At 35.8% G+C, this 26,466-nt stretch overlaps 2 protein-coding genes across 6 annotated transcripts in view; one reads left to right on the top strand and one right to left on the bottom strand.

The window, feature by feature from the left end:
- LOC131951919 (dynein axonemal light chain 1) overlaps positions 1–14,141 on the bottom strand; it is a 34,737-nt gene extending 20,596 nt beyond the window's left edge. The window contains exons 1-2 of one of the 4 annotated variants that reach the window (XM_059314389.1): positions 14,043–14,141; positions 4,317–4,483 (exon numbers count right to left, since the gene is read on the bottom strand). In XM_059314389.1, the coding sequence (XP_059170372.1) occupies positions 4,317–4,460 (144 nt within the window). In that variant the 5' untranslated portion in view covers positions 4,461–4,483; positions 14,043–14,141. Of the gene's footprint in view, positions 1–4,316; positions 4,484–9,726; positions 9,919–11,310; positions 11,382–14,042 lie in introns of those variants that run through there. The other 3 variants (XM_059314372.1, XM_059314381.1, XM_059314361.1) reach the window with 3 other exon arrangements.
- On the top strand, positions 9,028–25,269 carry LOC131951903 (protein quick-to-court). Of its 2 annotated transcripts, none has more exons than XM_059314350.1 (5): positions 9,028–9,175; positions 11,787–12,882; positions 14,141–14,368; positions 21,046–21,141; positions 24,091–25,269. In XM_059314350.1, the coding sequence occupies exons 2-5, from the start codon at positions 12,400–12,402 to the stop codon at positions 24,481–24,483; spliced, it is 1,200 nt and encodes a 399-aa protein (XP_059170333.1). In that variant the 5' UTR covers positions 9,028–9,175; positions 11,787–12,399; the 3' UTR covers positions 24,484–25,269. The 2 variants fall into 2 exon arrangements, with proteins under 2 accessions (XP_059170333.1, XP_059170325.1); XM_059314342.1 differs by lacking the exon at positions 9,028–9,175 and adding an exon at positions 11,331–11,446.
- Positions 25,270–26,466: the final 1,197 nt, after the last annotated feature.

Raw genomic sequence — 26,466 nt, forward strand, 5'->3', positions numbered from 1 at the left:
AGAGGCAAGTGGTGAGTAGAGGTAAGTGGTGAGTGGTGAGTAGAGGCAAGTGGTGAGTAGAGGTAAGTGGTGAGTGGTGAGTAGAGGTAAGTGGTGAGTGGTGAGTAGAGGCAAGTGGTGAGTAGAGGTAAGTGGTGAGTGGTGAGTAGAGGTAAGTGGTGAGTGGTGAGTAGAGGTAAGTGGTGAGTAGAGGTAAGTGGTGAGTAGAGGCAAGTGGTGAGTAGAGGTAAGTGGTGAGTGGTTAGTAGAGGTAAGTGGTGAGTGGTGAGTAGAGGTAAGTGGTGAGTAGAGGCAAGTGGTGAGTGGTGAGTAGAGGCAAGTGGTGAGTAGAGGTAAGTGGTGAGTAGAGGTGAGTGGTGAGTAGAGGTGAGTGGTGAGTGGTGAGTAGAGGCAAGTGGTGAGTGGTGAGTAGAGGCAAGTGGTGAGTAGAGGTAAGTGGTGAGTGGTGAGTAGAGGTAAGTGGTGAGTGGTGAGTAGAGGTAAGTGGTGAGTAGAGGCAACTGGTGAGTAGAGGTAAGTGGTGAGTGGTGAGTAGAGGTAAGTGGTGAGTGGTGAGTAGAGGTAAGTGGTGAGTGGTGAGTAGAGGCAAGTGGTGAGTAGAGGTAAGTGGTGAGTGGTGAGTAGAGGCAAGTGGTGAGTAGAGGTAAGTGGTGAGTAGAGGTAAGTGGTGAGTGGTGAGTAGAGGCAAGTGGTGAGTGGTGATTAGAGGCAAGTGGTGAGTAGAGGCACGTGGTGAGTGGTGAGTAGAGGCAAGTGGTGAGTGGTGAGTAGAGGCAAGTGGTGAGTAGAGGTAAGTGGTGAGTGGTGAGTAGAAAAAAAGTGGTGAGTGGTGAGTAGAGGCAAGTGGTGAGTGGTGAGTAGAGGTAAGTGGTGAGTGGTGAGTAGAGGTATGCGGTGAGTAGAGGCAAGTGGTGAGTGGTGAGTAGAGGTAAGTGGTGAGTGGTGAGTAGAGGTATGCGGTGAGTAGAGGCAAGTGGTGAGTAGATGCAAGTGGTAAGTGGTGAGTAGAGGTGAGTGGTGAGTGGTGAGTAGAGGTATGTGGTGAGTAGAGGCTAGTGGTGAGTAGATGCAAGTGGTGAGTTGTGAGTAGATGCAAGTGGTTTGTGGTGAGTAGAGGTAAGTGGTGAGTGGTGAGTAGAGGCAAATGGTGAGTAGATGCAAGTGGTGAGTGGTGAGTAGAGGCAAGTGGTGACTGGTGAGTAGAGGCAAGTGGTGAGTAGATGCAAGTGGTGAGTGGTGAGTAGATGCAAGTGGTGAGTGGTGAGTAGATGTAAGTGGTGAGTGGTGAGTAGAGGTAAGTGGTGAGTGCTGAGTAGAGGCAAGTGGTGAGTGGTGAGTAGAGGTAAGTGGTGAGTGGTGAGTAGAGGCAAGTGGTGAGTGGTGAGTAGAGGCAAGTGGTGAGTGGTGAGTAGAGGCAAGTGGTGAGTAGAGGTAAGTGGTGAGTGGTGAGTAGAGGCAAGTGGTGAGTGGTGAGTAGAGGCAAGTGGTGAGTAGATGCAAGTGGTGAGTGGTGAGTAGAGGTAAGTGGTGAGTAGAGGCGATGGGTGAGTGGTGAGTAGATGCAAGTGGTGAGTGGTAAGTAGAGGTAAGTGGTGAGTAGAGGCAATGGGTGAGTGGTGAGTAGATGCAAGTGATGAGTGGTGAGTAGATGCAAGTGGTGAGTGGTGAGTAGAGGTAAGTGGTGAGTGGTGAGTAGAGGTAAGTTGTGAGTAGAGGCAATGGGTGAGTGGTGAGTAGATGCAAGTGGTGAGTGGTGAGTAGATGCAAGTGGTGAGTGATGAGTTGAGGTAAGTGATGAGTGGTGAGTAGAGGTAAGTGGTGAGTAGAGGCAAGTGGTGAGTTGAGACAAGTGGTGAGTGGTGAGTAGAGGTAAGTGGTGAGTAGAGGCAATGGGTGAGTGGTGAGTAGATGCAAGTGGTGAGTGGTGAGTAGAGGTAAGTGGTGAGTGGTGAGTAGAGGTAAGTGGTGAGTAGAGGCAAGTGGTGAGTGAGGAGTAGAGGCAATATGTGAGTAGAGGCAAATGGTGAGTGGTGAGTAGAGGCAAGTGGTGAGTGGTGAGTAGAGGCAAGTGGTGAGTGGTGAGTAGAGGTAAGTGGTAAGTGGTGAATAGAGGCAAGTGCTGAGTGGTGAGTAGAGGCTAGTGGTTACTAGAGACAAATAGTGAGTGGTGAGTAAATGAACGGCAAGTTCGGTGTGTTTCTCGATCAATAAATTTAAATAATGAGAACTGTTGTTAACAAAGCCTGGATAGAACAATGAATTATTCAAGCGTGTTGGTACAAACATCCATATGACTTTCACAACTGGTACACACCCCTGTAATTCACACAAGTGACTCACACATACATGTGACTCACACAACTGGTACACACATCCCTGTAATTCACACAAGTGACTCACACATTCATGTGACTCACACAACTGGTACACATACATCTGACTCACACAACTGGTACACACATCCCTGTTACTCACACAACTGGTACACATCCCTGTAATTCATACAACTGGTACACACATCCCTGTTACTCACACAACTGACTCACACATCCATGTGACTCACACAACTGGTACACACATCCCTGTTACTCACACAAGTGACTCACACATCCATGTGACTCACACAACTGGTACACACATCCCTGTTACTCACACAACTGACTCACACATCCATGTGACTCACACAACTGGTACACACATCCCTGTTACTCACACAAGTGACTCACACATATGGTACACACATCCCTGTTACTCACACAAGTGACTCACACATCCATATGACTCTTACAACTGGTACACACATCCCTGTAATTCACACAACTGACTCACACATCCCTGTTACTCACACAACTGGTACACACATCCCTGTAATTCACACAACTGACTCACACATCCATATGACTCACACAACTGACTCACACATCCATATGACTCACACAACTGACTCACACATCCATATGACTCACACAACTGACTCACACATCCCTGTTACTCACACAACTGGTACACACATCCCTGTTACTCACACAACTGGTACACACATACATCTGACTCACACAACTGACTCGCACATTCATGTGACTCACACAACTGGTACACACATACATCTGACTCACACAACTGACTCGCACATCCATGTGACTCACACAACTGGTACACACATACATCTGACTCACACAACTGACTCACACATCCATGTGACTCACACAACTGGTACACATACATCTGACTCACACAACTGACTCACACATCCATATGACTCACACAACTGGTACACATACATCTGACTCACACAACTGACTCACACATCCATATGACTCACACAACTGACTCACACATCCCTGTTACTCACACAACTGGTACACACATCCCTGTTACTCACACAACTGGTACACACATACATCTGACTCACACAACTGACTCGCACATCCATGTGACTCACACAACTGGTACACACATACATCTGACTCACACAACTGACTCGCACATCCATGTGACTCACACAACTGGTACACACATACATCTGACTCACACAACTGACTCACACATCCATGTGACTCACACAACTGGTACACATACATCTGACTCACACAACTGACTCACACATCCATGTGACTCACACAACTGGTACACATACATCTGACTCACACAACTGGTACACACTTCCATGTGACTCACACAACTGGTACACACATCCCTGTAATTTACACAACTGACTCACACATACATCTGACTCACTAAACTGACTCACATATCCATGTCACTTTAATGACTCAGAAGCTGGTATGTAATAATATGTAAGAGCTTGGATTTTTTGGTATGATTATACGTTGATTTTTTTTTTTACATTAAGATTATGGTTGTATATTTCATTCTACAAGTTTATGATTATATTTCTTACCCAGCATCAAGGTTATGGCTACATGGTTAGCCTACATTAAGTACTTGGTTAAATGTTAGCTTACGTTAAGTACTTGGTTAAATGTTAGCCTACATTAAGTACTTGGTTAAATTTTAGCCTACATTAAGTACTTGGTTAAATGTTAGCCTACATTAAGTACTTGGTTAAATGTTAGCCTAAATAATTACTTGGTTAAATGCTAGCCTACATTGAATACTTTAAATACTTTTTTATTGATAAAAAAATTTAATAAAACATTATCAAGGTTCGCTCGTGCATCAGTCCGTATTTATAATGCATGAACGAATATTATTTATGTGTTTTGATTTGGGAATGGTTAAGCTGTAAATGATACATTGAGTAAGGCTGTAAAGGCGTAGGCCAGTTTATTGCTAGGGTTTCAGATAGTATTCACCTCTAGTTGCGATAAGCTGGCGTCCATTTTGTCGATGAAAGGTATCCTTGCTATGAGCTTGACCACTTTAGCGTCTTTAGCTTTTTCCTTGCTCTCCTCTTCAAACTGCTTCAACGCGTCTTTGATGGCCATCCCCTTAGACATTTTCTGCTGTGGATGCTGCCTGTCTGATCAATGAAGCAAGATAAGATGCTAGATATATGTTCTAGCTAAGTTTGGTCTTTTAGCTTTCGTTTTCATATAAGTTTACAAAAGTGGTGCTATTTGGTGCGTCACAAATGATTGGGAATTGCGAGCTTCTAATTTTCTACTAAAGGATGTGATGCTTAGAGGGCAAGTCAAGTTTTTTTACTAGCTTTTATTTAATTAGCCGTTGGTAATTTGTGCTATTTACTCATCAGTTCGTGTTTGCTATTTGTTGTTGTTTTTACTGCGTGAGACGTTTTGATTAAACGAAATTGTATTATTTTTCTAATTAGTAATATCTTAAGTGTAGCAAAGCTTTTTATGAATTCTTTGTGAAAAAAATCAAAGCTATTTTATTATAAATTAACAAAGCCTAGACTGTTTTATGGTCTGAAATAATTTAGCTTAAAAAAACAGTAACTAAATCTGACGGCACAAATTAGGATAATATACAAAGCGAGCGTAAGCGTTCTTGTATCCTTGGATATTTTGTTTTCTAAGGGTTTCTCATGAGTATTTTTCTCCGACTTACTTACTTTATATTACTTACTTTCTTACATTATATTACTTACGTTTTACAATATATTTTACTTTCTTACATTATATTACTTACTTTCTTACATTATATTACTTACTTTCTTACATTTTGTTACTTTCTTACATTATATTACTTACTTTCTTACATTATATTAATTACTTTCTTACATTATATTACTTACTTTCTTACATTATATTACTTACTTTCTTACATTATATTACTTACTTTCTTACATTATATTAATTACTTTCTTACATTATATTACTTACTTTCTTACATTATATTACTTACTTTCTTACATTATATTACTTACTTTCTTACATTATATTAGTCGGATGGTAGAGCTTACAACTGCTAACCAGAAATTTCTGTAGGACTTCCCTGAGTATACTCAGCTCTGATGGGTACCAGGCGCACGTTAAGAAAACCAAGGCGGGTATAGTGCTGACCACACTATTCCCCCTGTATGCCGTGGACGTTGAAAATGGTTAACTCTACTTAATCTGCCTCATATGTCTTGGGTGCGAACGGGAAAAGACTTATTTTAAAATTCTATGCTTGTTTGAGAAATATATTATATAATAGTTATTGATAAAAACGAAAAGTGCTTTACTCCGTGTTGGAAGATATTTGTGACAAAATATGGAAGGAACTTAAAAGCTAAAAGTCATTGTGTTCTGATATAGATCAAAGTTACTATATTAGGTAAAAAAATAAAATTTAGTATTGTTATAAATAAAATCATTTCCCAATTTTACTTACTCCATTGTCAAGTGACAGAGATTAATATAACTGATTTAGTTTTCTGAAATAACTGAATTTTAAAAAATACTCAGTAACTTTGTGAAATCGTACCATAATGGCAATCAAGCGAAAGATGAAATTTCCGACACATTTAATATAACATGCGCTGCCCATTCCAATTAGAAAAATTAAATGCCCAAACTGCCCAAAGTGTCATAAATAATTCCGCTAAAAAATCATAAAAAACGTTTTAATAACAAGCTTTTTATGTAATAATGCACTAAAAAGTAGAAAATAAATTATAGACTACTATTTAAATAACTGTAAAGAAAAGCGTAGGTGTCTTCCTTAACATTACTAAAGATATCCAATAGATACTAAAATAGTTATTTAAATAGTAGTCTATAATTTATTTTCTACTTTTTAGTGCATTATTACATAAAAGCTTGTTATTAAAACGTTTTTTATGAATTTTTTTTCAGTACTTTACATGTTTTATTTACAATAGCCTTACATGACTGAAAACCATTGCTCGCCTACTGAACGTGATGGCGCAGCCATTGAACGTGATGGCGAAGCTATTGAACGTGATGACGCGTGTGGTGTGGTTGGATAGACATGCTTATTAATTCGGTCCAAATTTTAAATAATTCATAAAAAAATAATTAGGCATCCAACTAAGTCAAATTTAATTTCAGATTGTATTGTCTTCATGTCTTGACCCACGTGCCAAATGTGAATTGTATCGGTCAAGTAGAAGTGTCCGAATTTTCACTCCGGCGTTTCGATCTAGACAGACAGACAGACAGAGGAAGTGAGTTAAATAAAAGCTTGTAAAAAAATTCATAAAAAAAAACATGAAAAAATTCATTAAAAAAACGTTTTAATAACAAGCTTTTATGTAATAGTGCTCTAAAAAGTATAAAATAAATTATAGACTACTATTTAAATAACTAGAAAGAAAAGCGTGGGTCACTTTAGTATCTATTGGATACCTTTACTAATGTTAAGGAAGACACCCACGCTTTTCTTTCAAGTTATTTAAATAGTAGCCTATAATTTATTTTCTACTTTTTAGTGCACTATTACATAAAAGCTTGTTATTAAAACGTTTTTTTATGAATTTTTTTCCAGTACTTTACATGTTTTATTTACAAGAGTTATATGACTAAAAATCATTGCGCGCCTACTGAACTTGATGTCGCAGCCATTGAACGTGATGGCGCAGCTATTGGAAGTGATGACGCGTGTGGTGTGGTTGGATAGACATGCCCACTAATTCGGTCCAATTTTAATTAATTCATAAAAATTAATTAGGCATCCAATTAAGTCAAATTTAATTTCATATTGCATTGTCTTCATGTCTTGACCCACGTGCCAAGTGTGAACCATATCGGTCAAGTAGAAGTGTCCTGATTTTCGCTCCGGCGTTTCGATCTAGACAGACAGACAGACAGACAGAGGAAGCGAGTTAAATAAAAGCTTGTAAAAACCTGGTCATTTATTGGTATTTCTGTTATTTTCTAAACAATTTTTTACTTATTATTGGCCGATAAAACTGTGATATTATCCTAGACGTCAGCCTTGACAAGTCTAAACAAAATATGAATGTAACAGTTTATTTCTTCATATTCTCAAATTGGAAGATGTGTGGAGCGTATCTTATAAAAAAATGTATAGTATTGTTGGCAACTCATTGAAAAAAAACAACCAATGGCATTTATTGTTAAGCTATAGGCGACACAATAATACGTTAGAAAGTAGTAAACTTTTCAATTGAACACCCTAGTAGTGCTGTAATGTTGGGGGGAAATACATTACTTCTCAGGTTGCATAACTACATGACGTGTGTTATTACACTGTTCATTTGGTACGCATATCTCTAGGCGATTACACTCTGTTAAAAACACTTCTCTTTTTCTCTCTCTCTCTATCTCCCCCCCCCCCCCCCCCCCGCAACATTTTTGAGGCTATGTGATCAGTATGTTCAGCGATATATGGAGAACTTAAAAAATACGGAATTTTTTTGAAAATAATAGATTGGATGTTTTAAATGTATAAACTAAATTTTATTTAAAGAAAGAAAAGTAATATAAAGGCACATTCGAATGTAGAAACACATTTTTAATTATGCAACTGGAAAAGTGTTTATTGTTGTGACAAGAGCGCTAAAAACACTGACGTCAAACAGAAAGTACACAAAACTGATGGCGCCATCTTCCAATTTTAGAATATGAAGAAATGAACTATTTCATTAAAATTTGATTTAGATCTATAGATCTACTTATGAAGACGTACGCTATGAAATGTCTCCAATTTTCTACGCAAAAATTAATACAAATTACTTTAAAAAAAAAACATAAATACCATTGAACAGCCGGGTTTTTAACAGAATCATTTAAGTCTCTTAATCAGTTTGTACATTTAACATGGTTTTGTGTTGACTAATAAGGTATTTAATTTGGTTTTTCTAATAGTTATTGGTACCCTTTGTTATTTTAAATGTTTCGGTTTTTATCTTATTTGTTATTTCTTTGCTTTGTCACTAATATTGTTCAACGTGTAGTAAAGCACATTGCGTTTTAACCAATAACTATTTTATAAAATATTTTTCTCAAACAAGTATAACATTAAAATATATAGGCTTTAATTCACATGCAACGGGTACCCTAACCCTAGGGGAGATGACTCACGTTTTATTATTATTTTGTCTTCTGTCTTTTTAAGTCGTGACGGGTCTAAACTTGCGAGAGAAATGTCAACCATTTCTAAGAGTCGATTTCCTAACCCTAACCCTAACCCTAACCATCAGATAATTATGTTTTAATTTTTAAGTATATGAAAGATAAAATACTTTACATATGTTTTGATTTTTTTTAATATATGAAAGATAAAATACTTTATATTTCGTGCCATAAGACGAAGTTGGTGCTTATTTGTTACGAATGCATTTTTTCTATGTGTTGGGGTTTATCCGCATATACATAAACTGTGTGTGTACATATACATAAGCGTATGTGTGTACATATACACTAGCTGTGCGTTTAATTGTGAGTATAGTTATTTAACGGGTTTGCCAGTCAAATTGTGAATGTTTGTGTGTATGTTTGTAGGTGTGTGCGTTAGAGAGAGAGAGAGAGAGAGAGGGAGAGAGAGAGAGAGGTCACAGCAGGAACATTTCCACATCGCAACCACTAGAGAGACCAGTTACTTTGTGAGTAGGGTCAGGTACTAGCACGCGAGGAGGAGTTTATGCATCTAATTATCTAACGATGGCGACAGATGCTACCACCTGTGGCAGGTGTCAATGTTTTGTGCATCAACGCCATTTACAATGTAGCGGCTAGATGTAGTTATAAATCGACATCGGCATTAGTTTACTCAAATTCATGTAGGTGGATTGTTTTTTCATTCGTTGGGAATCTAAAGTCCATTAAAGTCTGAAGAAAGCAGCTTTAATGAATGAATTTTCTCAAACAATTTTTTATAGCAATTGATGGATTAACTAAAGATATTGTGACATAAATAGGGTTTAAATCATTACTATTATTTAAATAACTCTAAAGAAAAGCGTGGGTATCTTCCTATATAAATATTAGTAAAGGTATCCAATAAATAATTTAGTAACCCACGCTTTTCTTTATAGTTAATTAAATACTAGTGTCTTATTACACATTTAAAGAATCATTTATTCTCTCTTTTATAGTGCATTATTACATTTTTATTACATTGTGTTGTGTTGACTAAGAACATAATTTGGTTTTAATTTTTCTCTTAGGTATTGGTAGTCTATGTTATTTTAAAAATTAAATGTGTACGTTTTTAGATTTGTTACTAATATCGTTCAATTTGTAGTAAAACACATTGCGTTTTGACCGATTACTATTTGATGAAATATTTTTCTCAAACGAGTAAAACATTTTTAAAATATACTAAACTTACCCATCATCCCTTGGATGACTGTGGGTTTGGGGGTCATCCATAAATGACATCATGTCTGTCACTTATCATCACAAAATAACCAGACCCCACATTCAAAAAGACGTTTTTTATCTTTTAAAAACACCGATATCGGCTGAGCTTGGGTTTGACCACACTATCCCTTCATATACTGACGTCACATGTGACCTGTTAAAAGTTCTATTAATTTTAATGACACCGACTTTAAAATTTAGTCTTCATTCTCCAAAGCAAATTTTTAAAATGCTTTTCTGGCATATCTAGCCGTGGCCACATATAGCATGTTTATATAACACGAAAACCCGCCATTTTGCTCGTGGTAAACATTTTTAATAGTAATTCTAAGAAGGTCTCTGGAATTTGGCCTAAAAATTGTCGGAAGTCATGCGTCCGGTCCGGACGTCAAATTGTTGTTAGCAACTGACCACGCCTCCAAGTTAGCGAGTGATCCTACTATATCTAGATCTAGAACCTAGATAGACAACTCCCATGCATTCTCGAATTAGATGATCATTGAAGCTAAACAAAGATTTATATAAAATAATTAAGGCCTGAAATAGATTCTAGATGTAGAATTTACATTAAGTCTAGTGACCTAGATCTAGATCTAGATTCTAGATTCATAACTTTTTCTGGTAATCTATCGTTTTGGGTACGTAAAATCGCCCGCGATTTGTAATGTGAAAAACAGGTGACTCCTTAAATTTTAATAATTATTTCACATTTTGATGAGGATTTAAGTTTTAAAAAATTCAAAAATGTTTCCTTGATTCATTTATGTACATGTTTTTAAACAATTGAATTAAAACTTTTCCGTAATTAATGAAGACTAGCGATGTTTCCAACAGATGCAACAATGCTCATTTACTACAGCAGCCATCTTGTCTAAGTTTTATTTTCATAAGCTTTTAGCGCCAGATTCAGGGGGAAGCCATTCTATTTTACAAATGGCTGCTGTTTATATAGCAAATCTTGCTCTCAGACACTGCTGTTTAAAATTAATTTCTGGCCTATATCGATATATTTAGCCATTGATTTAGGTTTATTATTCATTTATCTATAATATTTGACACAAACATATGACAATATAATTCTATTAAAGCCTTGACAATGAGGTAACGTTTTCGTACATAAATAGCCGCGGGCGATTTTACGTACCCAAAACGATAGATTACCCTTTTTCTTCCTTCGACAGCTGATCTGTAGATCTAGAGAAATTTATTGTATAATAAAATAAAAAGAACTGTTAAAACATTGATAATAGTGTTGAAATGTAAAAAAAACAACAGCAAACGGACGTATTGTTAAAGTTATAGCCAACAGGAAATAAGCTTTAGAACGCGTTAAACATTGGAATGGGAACACACTCTTCGATGGAGGCCGCCATTGTTGACGTAAAAAGTAAACAAATCATGTGACGTCACTATTCACTCAAAGTAAAGCCATCTTTCTAAACTTTTATAATTAATGTGGTTAATCTACCAATGAATAAATCAATTAATTAATTAACGCCTTTAAATAAATTTGTGATTAAAAGTTTGTCTGAAAACAAAAATTGTTCTCTACCTACATACTATTTTACAGCTCTACACATAGTGCAGATTCTCTCCTGTAGTCCTCTATCCAATAGATTTTGAGATTTGCTCAGGGGAATTCACTCCCATTTTATTTAGAATAGTTTAAGACGTCTCATTCAGAGCTGGTAAGTATGCTTTGGAGATCAATAAAAATATCCAGCTAGCCATTGATTTGACGGTCTTATATTTGAACTTACAACAGATGTATCTGTGGCTCTGATGTTTGAAGTAAATACAATTCTGTCTACACAGATTCGTGGGTTTTATTACAGTTTAAATCATTTGATTTTAAAAAAAAAGTTTTCGTTTTTTTTTTGTGATCACTTGTGTTTAACAAACGTCGAGATATTAACATTCTCATTTAACTTTTAGACAAGAGAGAGACATGAGTGAGACAATACCATACAAAGATAGCAATACTGAAAGTATTAGTTTTAAATGTGATTCTTCTGGAATTTTCCACAGTCAGGAGAAACCAGAAATCGGCAGGAAATTTTCGGCCAGTGGTCAGCGTCAACAGGGGCAGGTAGCTATCCTTGCGACGGATAGTGTCCATGAGAGGGACATCAGTGCCCATGAGAGGGACATCAGTGCCCATGAGAGGGACATAAGTGCCCATGAGAGGGACATCAGTGCCCAGGACAGTCAATCAAAAAACTATTATTTCGCCCTATTTCTTGGCTACAAAGCTCCCGAATCCCAGATTTTATTTGACAATACAAGCAGTTCTCGCGTGGGCAGTTCGTTTGGAGGACTAATATTTAAGCGATGTTCTTCAAGTTTTTCCAGACAAGTTCCACGAAAATTTTTAAGAACTTGTAGTGACCAAAACTGTCCAAGAAAATCACTAGGTACTACATGTGAACCAAGTTCTCAAGAGCTTTTAGATACTGTCAATAAACACAAGAAATTCATTGAATCATTCAAGCTTTTGGACTATGTGCACAATATTTCATACCTCACACAACACTTGAAACAGAGTCTGAATGTTACTGGATGTTCCAACCCTTCTTATGAGAGCCTACAGGAATCCTTTAAAATTAGCCTGAGCAAACATCGCTTAGATCAATCAGAAGCTATGGACCGAATTCGAAGACAGTCTAGTTTGCCGCCTCAGCCACTGAGTCAGATTTTACGAAGCGATGAGCCCAGAAAGCCCGCCGTTAGGACAGAACGCAAACTCTCCCCTATAAAAAAACAGACGACGCTTTCAGAGACAGGGAATCGTGGGCTCGTCAAGGTTCGAAAAACAGCAGGGAACCACGAGGATGTCTATGGGAACATGGAAAAAGAACAAGGTGCAGAAAAGGCAACAGCGCAGATGTTCCATATCAAGTTCTCGGAAAACAATCTCTCGCGACAGAAAACCACTGACAGATCTCTACCTTCTCCAACGGGCGATAATTCGGCGAGTTCACACGCGTCTTCCGATGTCAGTTGTAAGAGGTTCCATCTGCGTCACAGCACCCGTCAAGAGTCGACTGATCAGGATTTAGGCAACGCTCATTATGTAACGCCACTAAAACGAAGCCAACTAGAAGTCAAAGAACTCAGAAGCGAGGTTAGTTTGTTGATTCATTTAATAGCCGTCCTAAATAAACAATACAAGTCAATTTGAAAGAAGTATATCAAGTCGAGCATCCATCCCCCTCTACCCAATCCATCTCAACTCAATGATTTCCACCCAACCTCACACACAAACCTCTCTCCCTCGTCCTCAACCCACATTTTTTAAACTGTCATCCCCGTCCCCAGCCATTTCACTACCAGCCTACCCTCAATCTAGATCGCAATTGTAACAGATATTCTAATGGCTAACTATCACGTTAAAACATCTTTTACTTGCTACAACATCACGTAAAATATCTAAATATTTGTACCATCATGTAAAATACCTAAATATTTGTACCATCACGTAAAATATCTAAATATTTGTACAATCACGTAAAATATCTAAATATTTGTACCATCACGTAAAATACTTAAATATTTGTACCATCATGTAAAATATCTAAATATTTGTACCATCACGTAAAATATCTAAATGTTTGTACCATCACGTAAAATATCTAAATATTTGTACCATCATGTAAAATACCTAAATATTTGTACCATCACGTAAAATATCTAAATATTTGTACAATCACGTAAAATATCTAAATATTTGTACCATCACGTAAAATACTTAAATATTTGTACCATCAGGTAAAATATCTAAATCTTTGTACCATCTCGTAAAATATATAAATCTTTGTGCCCTCACTTAAAATATCTAAATCTTTGTGCTATCACATAAAATATCTAAATATGTGTACCATCACGTAAAATATCTAAATCTTTGTACCATCATGTAAAATATCTAAATCTTTGTGTTATCAGATAAAATATCTTTATCGTTGTGGCCTCACCTAAAATATCTAAATCTTTGTGCCCTCACCTAAAATATCTAAATCTTTGTGCTCTCACATAAAATATCTAAATCTTTGTGCCCTCACCTAAAATATCTAAATCTTTGTGCCCTTAAATAAAATATCTAAATCTTTGTGCCCTCACATAAAATATCTAAATCTTTGTGCTCTCACATAAAATATCTAAATCTTTGTACTATCACGTAAAATATTTAAATCTTTGTGCCCTCACCTAAAATATTTAAATCTTTGTGCTCTTACATAAAATATCTAAATCTTTGTACCATCACATAAAATATCTAAATATTTGTACCATCACGTTAAATATCTGAATCTGTAATCCATCAAGTTCTGACATCTGACTCTGTTTAATTTATGTGGTATCTGTTACACATGTTTATTTTGTTATAGGTCGCCCAGCTGTTACAGGAAATCGAAGAAAAAAAAGCCGAGGTAGTGTCCCTTACCAGTAGCCTCGAGAATGAGAAAGTAAAATCTGTAGCTGAGCGAGATAAAGAAATTGAAGAATTGAAAAGGATTTTAAACTTAATCGAACGACAGAGGGATGATTGCACGAAAGAAATCAATGCGCTTAAAGAAGAGCTCAGAAAAATGGATAAAAGATATTCGGATTTAAAAGTTAGTATCTTAGCCAGTCGGTTGGTGGGTCCGTGTGTTTGTCTGTCTGTCTGTCTGTCTGTCCGTCAAGTTCTTTAATTGACAAAGCACGTAAATACTTTATTAAATACCAAAACTGATTTATTGACCTTTAAAAAATTCATTCATAAACACGGTGATTTGTTTGTATGGCTTTTTACTTTCTCGTATATACGTAGTATAGAGAAAGTATTGTAATCGTGCAAAAAAAAATCGAGATTTTTACAAATCTCGACGTTTTACACCTCACTGATACGGAAAAACATAATTTTGCAATCTTGTCCGTATGTCTGTGTGTGTGTGTGTCTGTGTGTCTGTGAGTCCGTGTGTAAACACGATAACTTGAGTACCGTTACAGCTAGGTTGATGAAATTTCATATATAAGTATTTTATCAAAATCGTAGATCCGTATCAACTTTTGAGCGATTTCCGATAACCGGAAGTGGTACTTTTTCTACTTTGAATTTTTCAAAAGCCTATAACTTGAGTACTATTTCAGATAGATAAATGAAATTCGATATGTAAATAAAAGATCTTATTCTCTACCTTCTATCAAATTTTGAGTAATTTCCGTTGACGGGAAGTACTAATTTACGCTATTTCCGATTTCTCAAAAAACGCATGTGAATTTATAAAGTACTAATAATATTGCGCACTATTACGCACATTTGGTTTTGGTGCTCGCTTGGTGCGCAATTTTTTTTCTACTAGATTTTATTCTATTTTTAAAAGTTTAAGTAAACAAAAATCATGTCTATATTCCGAGTTGACATCCCACGTAGTGTTATATTAGAATATTCGAGAAAGTTTAGGGGAGATCACTCCCGGTTTATTTTGTGTGTCTTTTTTTTTACTTTCTCGTATATACGTAGTATAGAGAAAGTATTGTAATCGTGCAAAAAAAAATCGAGATTTTTACAAATCTCGACGTTTTACACCTCACTGATACGGAAAAACATAATTTTGCAATCTTGTCCCTATGTCTGTGTGTCTGTGTGTGTGTGTGTGTGTGTGTGTGTAAACACGATAACTTGAGTACCGTTACAGCTAGGTTGATGAAATTTCATATATACGTATTTTATCAAAATCGTAGATCCGTATCAACTTTTGAGCGATTTCCGATAACCGGAAGTGGTACTTTTTCTACTTTGAATTTTTCAAAAGCCTATAACTTGAGTACTATTTCAGATAGATAAATGAAATTCGATATGCAAATAAAAGATCTTATTCTCTACCTTCTATCAAATTTTGAGTAATTTCCGTTGACGGGAAGTACTAATTTACGCTATTTCCGATTTCTCAAAAAACGCATGTGAATTTATAAAGTACTAATAATATTGCGCACTATTACGCACATTTGGTTTTGGTGCTCGCTTGGTGCGCATTTTTTTTTCTACTAGATTTTATTCTATTTTAAAAAGTTTAAGTAAACAAAAATCATGTCTATATGCCGAGTTGACATCCCACGTAGTGTTATATTAGAATATTCGAGAAAGTTTAGGGGAGATCACTCCCGGTTTATTTTGTGTGTCTTTTTTTTTACTTTCTCGTATATACGTAGTATAGAGAAAGTATTGTAATCAAAATCGAGATTTTTACAAATCTCGACGTTTTACACCTCACTGATACGGAAAAACATAATTTTGCAATCTTGTCCCTATGTCTCTGTGTGTGTGTGTGTGTGTGTGTGTGTGTGTGTGTGTGTAAACACGATAACTTGAGTACCGTTACAGCTAGGTTGATGAAATTTCATATATAAGTATTTTATCAAAATCGTAGATCCGTATCAACTTTTGAGCGATTTCCGATAACCGGAAGTGGTACTTTTTCTATTTTGAATTTTTCAAAAGCCTAAAACTTGAGTACTATTTCAGATAGATAAATGAAATTTCACCTGTAAGTAAAAGATCTAATTCTCTACCTTCTGTTAAATTTTGAGTAATTTCCGTTGACGGGAAGTACTAATTTACGCTATTTCCGATTTCTCAAAAACGCATCTAAATTTATAAAGTACTAATAATATTGCGCACCATTATGAACATCTTTATTCGGCGTTCGCTTGGTGCGCAATACTTTTTTCTATGAGATTCTATTCTATTTTAAAAAGTTTAAGTATTTAAAATGGATTAAAAATCATAACTAGATCTATATCCCGAGTTCCCATCCCCTGTTGATTTATATAAGAATATTCGAGAAAGTTTAGGGGAGATCACTCCTGGTTTATTTTCTAATGAAAAAGCACTTTTGTATGGTCCGTCCCTAGCAGTCTGCTGCACTGTACAATACAAACCTATATCCTAATATGCTCACCTCACACTTTATAAAGCCTTTTAACCCCAAATGAATTCCTGTTCCTAGACCCAAACTACCGCCCTGTCCCCTCACGACATCCATTTACAAAGTCCATGTGGGAAAAGAGGGAGAAGGGGGGATCATAAGGAACTCGGGTTTTGTGGACGCTTGCACATCATTTTTTTAAAATATCGTATACTATTACGAAACAAAAATCTATTTTAACGAACAAAACACCATATTACTGTATTGCCATAAGAAAATTCAGTAAATTATGTTGTTGTTGTTTTTTATGAAATATTGTTGTTTTTTTTCAGCCAACAAAAACCAAATATCCCTTAATGCTCTGTGCCAAAGCCGGTACATAAAATAATGAATATAAACATTATTTCTTCATATTCTCCAATTGGGAGATCAGTAACACATGTCCAATAGAAAATTATCGTAGTAGAAATCACTAAATCATTTACGAAATTAGGTTCTGAATGAAATTTTTACTTAAACAATGTGTTATTATAACGCTTTTGTCAAGTTTAAAGCATAAGTCGAAGGAAATTTCGTTCCGTAAATTTTTAGTGACACAAACATATATTGGTATTTATAAGTACCGTCAGAAATGTAGGACAATATTTTCCAAAAAAAAAATAATTACAAAACAGGAACAAACGATACAATTTATTAACTAATAACATGGCAATCATTATAACAATAGTTTTTTTTTTGTAATTTTCACACATATACAGCACAAAAGTATATTTTGAGTACGATTTTTACTGGATTTTCTATCGGAACACATCTTAGACCTCAAACACAGCAAAAGTTGTCCACATGTCATGCTCCCCCATTCTTGTCTGTGGTCTTTCTGGTGTAGCAACGGTTGGGTTAGGGCTAACCCTAACCCTACACATACACACGCGCACACACACACACACACACACACACAGACATACGGACAAGATTGCAAAACTATGTTTTTCCGACTCAGGGAGGTGTAAAACGTCGAGATTTGTAAAAATCTCTATTTTTTTTTTTGCACGATTACAATACTTTCACTATACTTCGTACATACGAGAAAGTAAAAACATATTATGTTTGAATACAATACATACGAGAAAGTAAAAATATATTATGTTTGAATACAATACATACGAGAAAGTAAAAACATATTATGTTTGAATACAATACATACGAGAAAGTAAAAACATATTATGTTTGAATACAATACATACGAGAAAGTAAAAACATATTATGTTTGAATACAATACATACGAGAAAGTAAAAACATATTATGTTTGAATACAATACATACGAGAAAGTAAAAACATATTATGTTTGAATACAATACATACGAGAAAGTAAAAACATATTATGTTTGAATACAATACATACGAGAAAGTAAAAACATATTATGTTTGAATACAATACATACGAGAAAGTAAAAACATATTATGTTTGAATACAATACATACGAGAAAGTAAAAACATATTATGTTTGAATACAATACATACGAGAAAGTAAAAACATATTATGTTTGAATACAATACATACGAGAAAGTAAAAACATATTATGTTTGAATACAATACATACGAGAAAGTAAAAACATATTATGTTTGAATACAATACATACGAGAAAGTAAAAACATATTATGTTTGAATACAATACATACGAGAAAGTAAAAACATATTATGTTTGAATACAATACATACGAGAAAGTAAAAACATATTATGTTTGAATACAATACATACGAGAAAGTAAAAACATATTATGTTTGAATACAATACATACGAGAAAGTAAAAACATATTATGTTTGAATACAATACATACGAGAAAGTAAAAACATATTATGTTTGAATACAATACATACGAGAAAGTAAAAACATATTATGTTTGAATACAATACATACGAGAAAGTAAAAACATTTTATGTTTGAATACAATACATACGAGAAAGTAAAAACATATTATGTTTGAATACAATACATACGAGAAAGTAAAAACATATTATGTTTGAATACAATACATACGAGAAAGTAAAAACATATTATGTTTGAATACAATACATACGAGAAAGTAAAAACATATTATGTTTGAATACAATACATACGAGAAAGTAAAAACATATTATGTTTTAATACAATTTCAGAATATTTTAAGAATCAGTGATATAACACGATGAACCCGAAAATATTTGTTTTTACATTTAGGGCTACATTTCTATTTTTTTAATAAAGCCTAAATTATAACTTGAAGTTTCACTTTTGTAAGACAGGTAGGCCTATTGATTGACTGTACAGAACCTCTTAAATCGATCTTTTAAAAACACTACTTTCTAGAAATTTAAACGCAAAACTTTGCTAAAAACATTTCAAAATAAAGGTATACTTTTTAAAACCATATTATGGCCTAGTTATGCCTTGTTTATATTAATTTGCAATGACAAAATGTAAACAACCAAATTGTTTTTGGCGTTTTATAAAATGGTGTTTAGTTACCGAAAACACTAAAAACATCAAATATATGCAATCTTTATAAATTGCAACAAAAACCTGTAAGATTTTTTAAACCATATACTTTAATGAAATCTAATATTGACATGATTTAAAAATAAGTTATGTGCCTTTCGAATAATTTTGAGATTATTCTCGGTTGGGTCCGGGGCTAATTAGATGTGTCATTATCTTTTAAAAATTAATAAATTTTTCCTTTATAAGTACTAATTTTCCGTTCTATAATATTCACATTATTAGAATTCATTTGACGTGAAATTCTTTTTACTTTCTCGTATATATACGAATTATAGAGAAAGTCTTTTAATCGTGCAAAAAAAAAAATCGAGATTTTTGCAAATCTAAACGTTTTACAGCTCCCAGTGTCGGAAAAACATAGTTTTGCAATGTTGTCCGTATGTCTGTGTGTGTATGTGTGTGTGTAAACACAATAACTTGAGTACCGTTACAGCTAGGTTGATTAAACTTCATATATAAATATTATATCAAAATCGTAGATCCGCATCAACTTTTGAGCGATTTCCGATAACCGGAAGTGGTACTTTTTCTACTTTGAATTTTTCAAAAGCCTAAAACTTAAGTACTATTTCAGATAGATAAATTAAATTTAATAAGTTAGTAAAAGATCTAATTCTCTACCTTTTGTAAAATTTTGAGTAATTTCCGTTGACCGGAAGTAGTAATTTACGCTATTTCCGATTTCTCAAAAAAACACATGTGAATTTATAGTGTACTAATAATATTCCGCACTATTATGCACTTTTTATTTGGCAATCACTTGGTGTTTAATTCTTTTTTTCTACGAGATTTTATAATATATTTTTAAAAGTTTAAGTAGTTACAATGGATTAAAAATCATAACTATATCCCGAGTTCCCATCCCCTGTTGTTTTATATAAGAATATTCGAGAAAGTTTAGGGGAAATCACTCCCGGTTTATTTTTTCCGCCGCCATGAAAGAAAACTTAAATATCCATGACAACAAGAATTGATGAAGAATTCTCGTAAGCTCTTTGATGTCCATTAAGTCACTTTCTGTCACACTGCATTGTCATCGAGTCTTGGTCTGCGTTCTAGTTTAAAAATATTGACCCGGTAGAACTGGTCAAATTTTTCCCAGGACGGAAAATAGAAAGTGGAATCAAGATAGATAAGGTTTTTTTATAAATCGGAAATAGCGTAAAGTACTACTTAATGACATCGGAAATCACTCAAAATAGAAAATAGTAAATAATATTTTGTTACTAGATCTACTTGTGAACATTTCATCCACCTAACTGAAATGGTATTCGTGTTAACATTTTTAGAATTATTTTAGAAACCAGATATAAAGTAAAGTTGGCCTACCACTTTTGGATATCGCAATGCACTCGGAAATTGCAAGTAATCCTAATATTTGATCTTATACTTATGCACGAAATTTCGTTTACCGAAATGAAATAGTACCCTGGTTATCGTGTTCATATGGAAATAGTGCAATGTATTATTTCCGTTTACCGGACATCGTTCAAAATTTCACATAAATTTGCATGTAAATTAGAAACAAAAACATAATTATCAAAACCTTAACAAGACCTGTATACATTAATTTATTAACAAATTAATGTTAACAAGACTTAATGAGAAATGCTAGTGACAGACTCGACCAGAACGTTTAGAAAGAAATTATTTGCTAAACAAAGCTAGACAAAAGCAGTTATTGAAAAAAATAATTTACCAAACTTCTAGTTATATGTCTTTAACTCATTATTATTTACACTATCAATATTTACGTTTCTTTTTACTATGTACCGCAATCTCCTTTAATACAACTGACGATACTTTCTAACCGTCTGATCAAATGTAAATATTTCAGTTGGAGTTTACCAAGAATGAAGAAAAGTTTGAAATCTACCTCTTGGACATGTACAACAAGGGCCTAGAGGCGGCGCGGTTTGAACGGGAGGAGGAGGTGTGTCATCATAACTAAATCTATAAGCTTCACGGCGTTTGTTAATTTATCAAGGGGTTAGGCTCGAGAAAAATCTTTTAATTAAAAAGCCTTTTGTAGAAATAGTTTTTTCAATTGATTACTTTAAAAGCACCCTAACTAACATATACACAAATAAAAAAATAACACGTATTAAACACGTATTATTATTGAGCTTACCCCCCATAAACCAACTCTAGGCTTGACAGTCTAGTGTTGGTCTGACAGTGTTGGTCTGACAGTGTTGGTCTGACAGTGTTGGTCTGACAGGCTAGTGTTGGTCTGACAGTGTTGGTCTGACAGTCTAGTGTTGGTCTGACAGTGTTGGTCTGACAGTGTTGGTCTGACAGTGTTGGTCTGACAGTGTTGGTCTGACAGTGTTGGTCTGACAGGCTAGTGTTCGTCTGACAGTGTTGGTCTGACAGTGTTGGTCTGACAGTGTTGGTCTGACAGTGTTGGTCTGACAGTGTTGGTCTGACAGTCTAGTGTTGGTCTGACAGTGTTGGTCTGACAGTGTTGGTCTGACAGTCTAGTGTTGGTCTGACAGTGTTGGTCTGACAGTGTTGGTCTGACAGTGTTGGTCTGACAGTCTAGTGTTGGTCTGACAGTCTAGTGTTGGTCTGACAGTGTTGGTCTGACAGTCTAGTGTTGGTCTGACAGTGTTGGTCTGACAGTGTTGGTCTGGCAGTCTAGTGTTGGTCTGACAGTGTTGGTCTGACAGTGTTGGTCTGACAGTGTTGGTCTGACAGTGTTGGTCTGACAGTGTTGGTCTGACAGTCTAGTGTTGGTCTGACAGTGTTGGTCTGACAGTGTTGGTCTGACAGTGTTGGTCTGACAGTGTTGGTCTGTCAGTGTTGGTCTGTCAGTGTTGGTCTGACAGTGTTGGTCTGACAGTGTTGGTCTGACAGTGTTGGTCAGACAGTGTTGGTCTGACAGTCTAGTGTTGGTCTGACAGTGTTGGTCTGACAGTGTTGGTCTGACAGTGTTGGTCTGACAGTCTAGTGTTGGTCTGACAGTCTAGTGTTGGTCTGACAGTGTTGGTCTGACAGTGTTGGTCTGACAGTGTTGGTCTGACAGTGTTGGTCTGACAGTCTAGTGTTGGTCTGACAGTCTAGTGTTGGTCTGACAGTGTTGGTCTGACAGTATTGGTCTGACAGTGTTGGTCAGACAGTCTAGTGTTGGTCTGACAGTGTTGGTCTGACAGTCTAGTGTTGGTCTGACAGTCTAGTGTTGGTCTGACAGTGTTGGTCTGACAGTGTTGGTCTGACAGTCTAGTGTTGGTCTGACAGTCTAGTGTTGGTCTGACAGTCTAGTGTTGGTCTGACAGTGTTGGTCTGACAGTGTTGGTCTGACAGTGTTGGTCTGACAGTGTTGGTCTGACAGTGTTGGTCTGACAGTCTAGTGTTGGTCTGACAGTGTTGGTCTGACAGTGTTGGTCAGACAGTCTAGTGTTGGTCTGACAGTGTTGGTCTGACAGTCTAGTGTTGGTCTGACAGTGTTGGTCTGACAGTGTTGGTCTGACAGTGTTGGTCTGACAGTGTTGGTCTGACAGTGTTGGTCTGACAGTGTTGGTCTGACAGTGTTGGTCTGACAGTGTTGGTCTGACAGTGTTGGTCTGACAGTGTTGGTCTGACAGTGTTGGTCAGACATTCTAGTGTTTGTCTACCCCTTATCCTAAATGTCAAAGTAAATTACAACCACCCTAACTCACCAGCCTAACCCTAACCCTAACCCACCACCCTAACCCACCACCCTAACCCACCACCCTAACCCACCAACCTAACCCACCACCCTAACCCACCACCCTAACCCACCACCCTAACCCACCACCCTAACCCACCACCCTAACCCAACACCCTAACCCACCAATCTAACCCACCACCCTAACCCACCACCCTAACCCTAACCCTAACCCACCACCCTAACCCACCACCCTAACCCACCACCCTAACCCACCACCCTAACCCACCAACCTAACCCACCACCCTAACCCACCACCCTAACCCAACACCCTAACCCACCACCCTAACCCACCACCCTAACCCACTAACCTAACCCACCACCCTAACCCACCACCCTAACCCACCACCCTAACCCTAACCCACCAACCTAACCCTAACCGTTGAGCGTTAGTACCACCTACCTTAGGCGTAACATGCAATAACTATCATGTAAATGTACGAGAAAAATTGATATTATTGACAGCTATCATTGAAATTCTAATAGGTAAAGAACATCAGATATTCAAATGAGATCAAATGAGATCAAATACTAAATTTTAATGATTAGAGAAAGGCAATTAATTCTAACCCTAACTTAATCACAAGTTTTTTAACAAACTTGTTTACCCTAAAACGTTCCCAACAATTTAACATGTATTATTGTACTTACCTTTACCCATACATTTTTTATCAGATAAAATTATATTTAACTCAAAAGCTAATCCACAAATGTAGCACATATTCTAATTTAACTCTAAGCTATCCCCTAAATGCAACACGCATTCTGGATTAACTTGACACTAGCCGTCAAGTCTAGCATACAGTGCCGGCGCCAGGTTATTTAGCGCCCTGGGCAAAACTTATTGACCCCTTCCTAGCAATTTTATTTTTCGGTCCACACACACACACACACATATATATATATATATATATATATATATATATATATATATATATATATATATATATATATATATATATATATATATATATATATATATATATATATATATATATATATATATATATATATATATATATATATATATATATTTTTTTTTTTTTTTTTTTGCGCCCCCCTATGGATAGCGCCCTAGCGCCTAGTTCGCTTTATAGGTAGCGCCGGCCTTGCTAACATACATTACAATTTAACACTAACGCTAACCCAGATTTAGCATGCCATCTAACTTCAACCTTTTAAAATCTTCAGCTAGAGATGCTTGTCAAGGACGATAAATCAAGCGTGACGGTGAGGGAACTAACCCGCAAGCTGTCCCGCACTGAGGCACAACTGGCTATGTGGCAAGGTCTCAAGTTAGGCGAGTCATACACGAGTACAGAGCTACCCCACACAGAGGCCGAGGCGACCCTGAGCTTCTTGAGGGACTCCTTCTATCACTTCTTAACTGATCGTTCGGGCAGTGAGGAGCATCTGCGCGCCATGATCAAAATCTTGCACTACTCAGACGTCCAGCTGCTCAAAATATGGAGAGGTTTAGAGGAGTTTAAACATTTGGATCGGAAAAAAGTTTTGGATAAAACAGAAATCGTAGAGGGTGAGAGAAAAAATAATAAAAAGTTTAGAAAGCAAATTACCAAGTAGAAATTAGAGGACAGTTACGTCACCAAGTAGAAATTAGATGACAGTCACGTCACCAAGTAGAAATTAGAGGGCAGTCACGTCACCAAGTAGAAATTAGAGGACAGTCACGTCACCAAGTAGAAATTAGAGGACAGTTACGTCACCAAGTAGAAATTAGAGGACAGTCACGTCACCAAGTAGAAATTAGAGGACAGTTACGTCACCAAGTAGAAATTAGAGGACAGTCACGTCACCAAGTAGAAATTAGAGGACAGTCACGTCACCAAGTAGAAATTAGAGGACAGTCACGTCACCAAGTAGAAATTAGAGGACAGTCACGTCACCAAGTAGAAATTAGAGGACAGTCACGTCACCAAGTAGAAATTAGATGACAGTCACGTCACCAAGTAGAAATTAGAGGACAGTTACGTCACCAAGTAGAACTTAGAGGACAGTCACGTCACCAAGTAGAAATTAGAGGACAGTCACGTCACCAAGTAGAAATTAGAGGACAGTCACCTCACCAAGTAGAAATTAGAGGACAGTCACGTCACCAAGTAGAAATTAGAGGACAGTCACGTCACCAAGTAGAAATTAGAGGACAGTCACGTCACCAAGTAGAAATTAGAGGACAGTCACCTCACCAAGTAGACATTTTTAGGAATCGAAAATACCGTAAAGAACTATTTCAAGTCACCGAGAATCACTCAAAATTTGATAAAATCAAGAAAATAAATTCTTACACCTCAGCAAAAATTGCCGTTAACCAAAATAAAACGATACTAAAGTTATCGTGTTATCTATCTATCTATCTATCTATCTATCTATCTATCTATCTATCTATCTATCTATCTATCTATCTATCTATCTATCTATCTATCTATCTATCTATCTATCTATCTATCTACCTATCTATCTATCTATCTATCTATCTATCTATCTATCTATCTATCTATCTATCTATCTATCTATCTATCTATCTATCTATCTATCTATCTATCTATCTATCTATCTATCTATCTATCTATCTATCTATCTATCTATCTATCTATCTATCTATCTATCTATCTATCTATCTATCTATCTATCTATCTATCTATCTATCTATCTATCTATCTATCTATCTATCTATCTATCTATCTATCTATCTATCTATCTATCTATCTATCTATCTATCTATCTATCTATCTATCTATCTATCTATCTATCTATCTATCTATCTATCTATCTATCTATCTATCTATCTATCTATCTATCTATCTATCTATCTATCTATCTATCTATCTATCTATCTATCTATCTATCTATCTATCTATCTATCTATCTATCTATCTATCTATCTACCTATCTATCTATCTCTCTATATCTATTTATCTATATATCTATCTATCTATCTATCTATCGACTACTAAAATTCAAGTTGTTTACAAGATTGTATATTTAATTTTTTGTTTGTCTGTTCCGTTAGACGAGAGCATCTGCACTATTTTTAGAACTGTAAAATACGTATTTATGAAGATAATAATATTCTTCTACCCAAAAATATTATTCACAAATTTATGTAAAGAAGATAATTAATTTATTGATATATTCATTTATAGAAACACCTCTTTAATCATAATAGTTCAGAACAAATACTTTATTTTCACATAAAATTACAATACTCTAACCGGCTAAGTGACGTCACTAGATTTATTTACTTATTTTCACAACAAAAGTGGCGGCTTCCATGAAATACCATGTTGCCCATTGAAAAGTTTAAAGACAAAAACATGTTGTCTGAGGCTTGGCGGGACATGTGGCAGGTGGAGTTGAGTTCATCTGCTTCAGTGACCTCAGCATAAGTAGGGATATTATGTTCACACTCATGGTCAACCGAAATTGGTGTTTTATAAGATAAAAACTTGTAGTCTGAGCTGTGGTGTCTTTTTTAATGTGGCGTCTGGCTATTATGACGATGTGTTTGATAGTGGGGAGGGGTAGGGTAAAGATAAAAATCGTCAA

The sequence above is a fragment of the Physella acuta genome, unplaced genomic scaffold, assembly GCF_028476545.2.
Source record: "Physella acuta isolate Inbredline_101_S28 unplaced genomic scaffold, ASM2847654v3 ptg000067l, whole genome shotgun sequence".
Taxonomy (NCBI): domain Eukaryota; kingdom Metazoa; phylum Mollusca; class Gastropoda; family Physidae; genus Physella; species Physella acuta.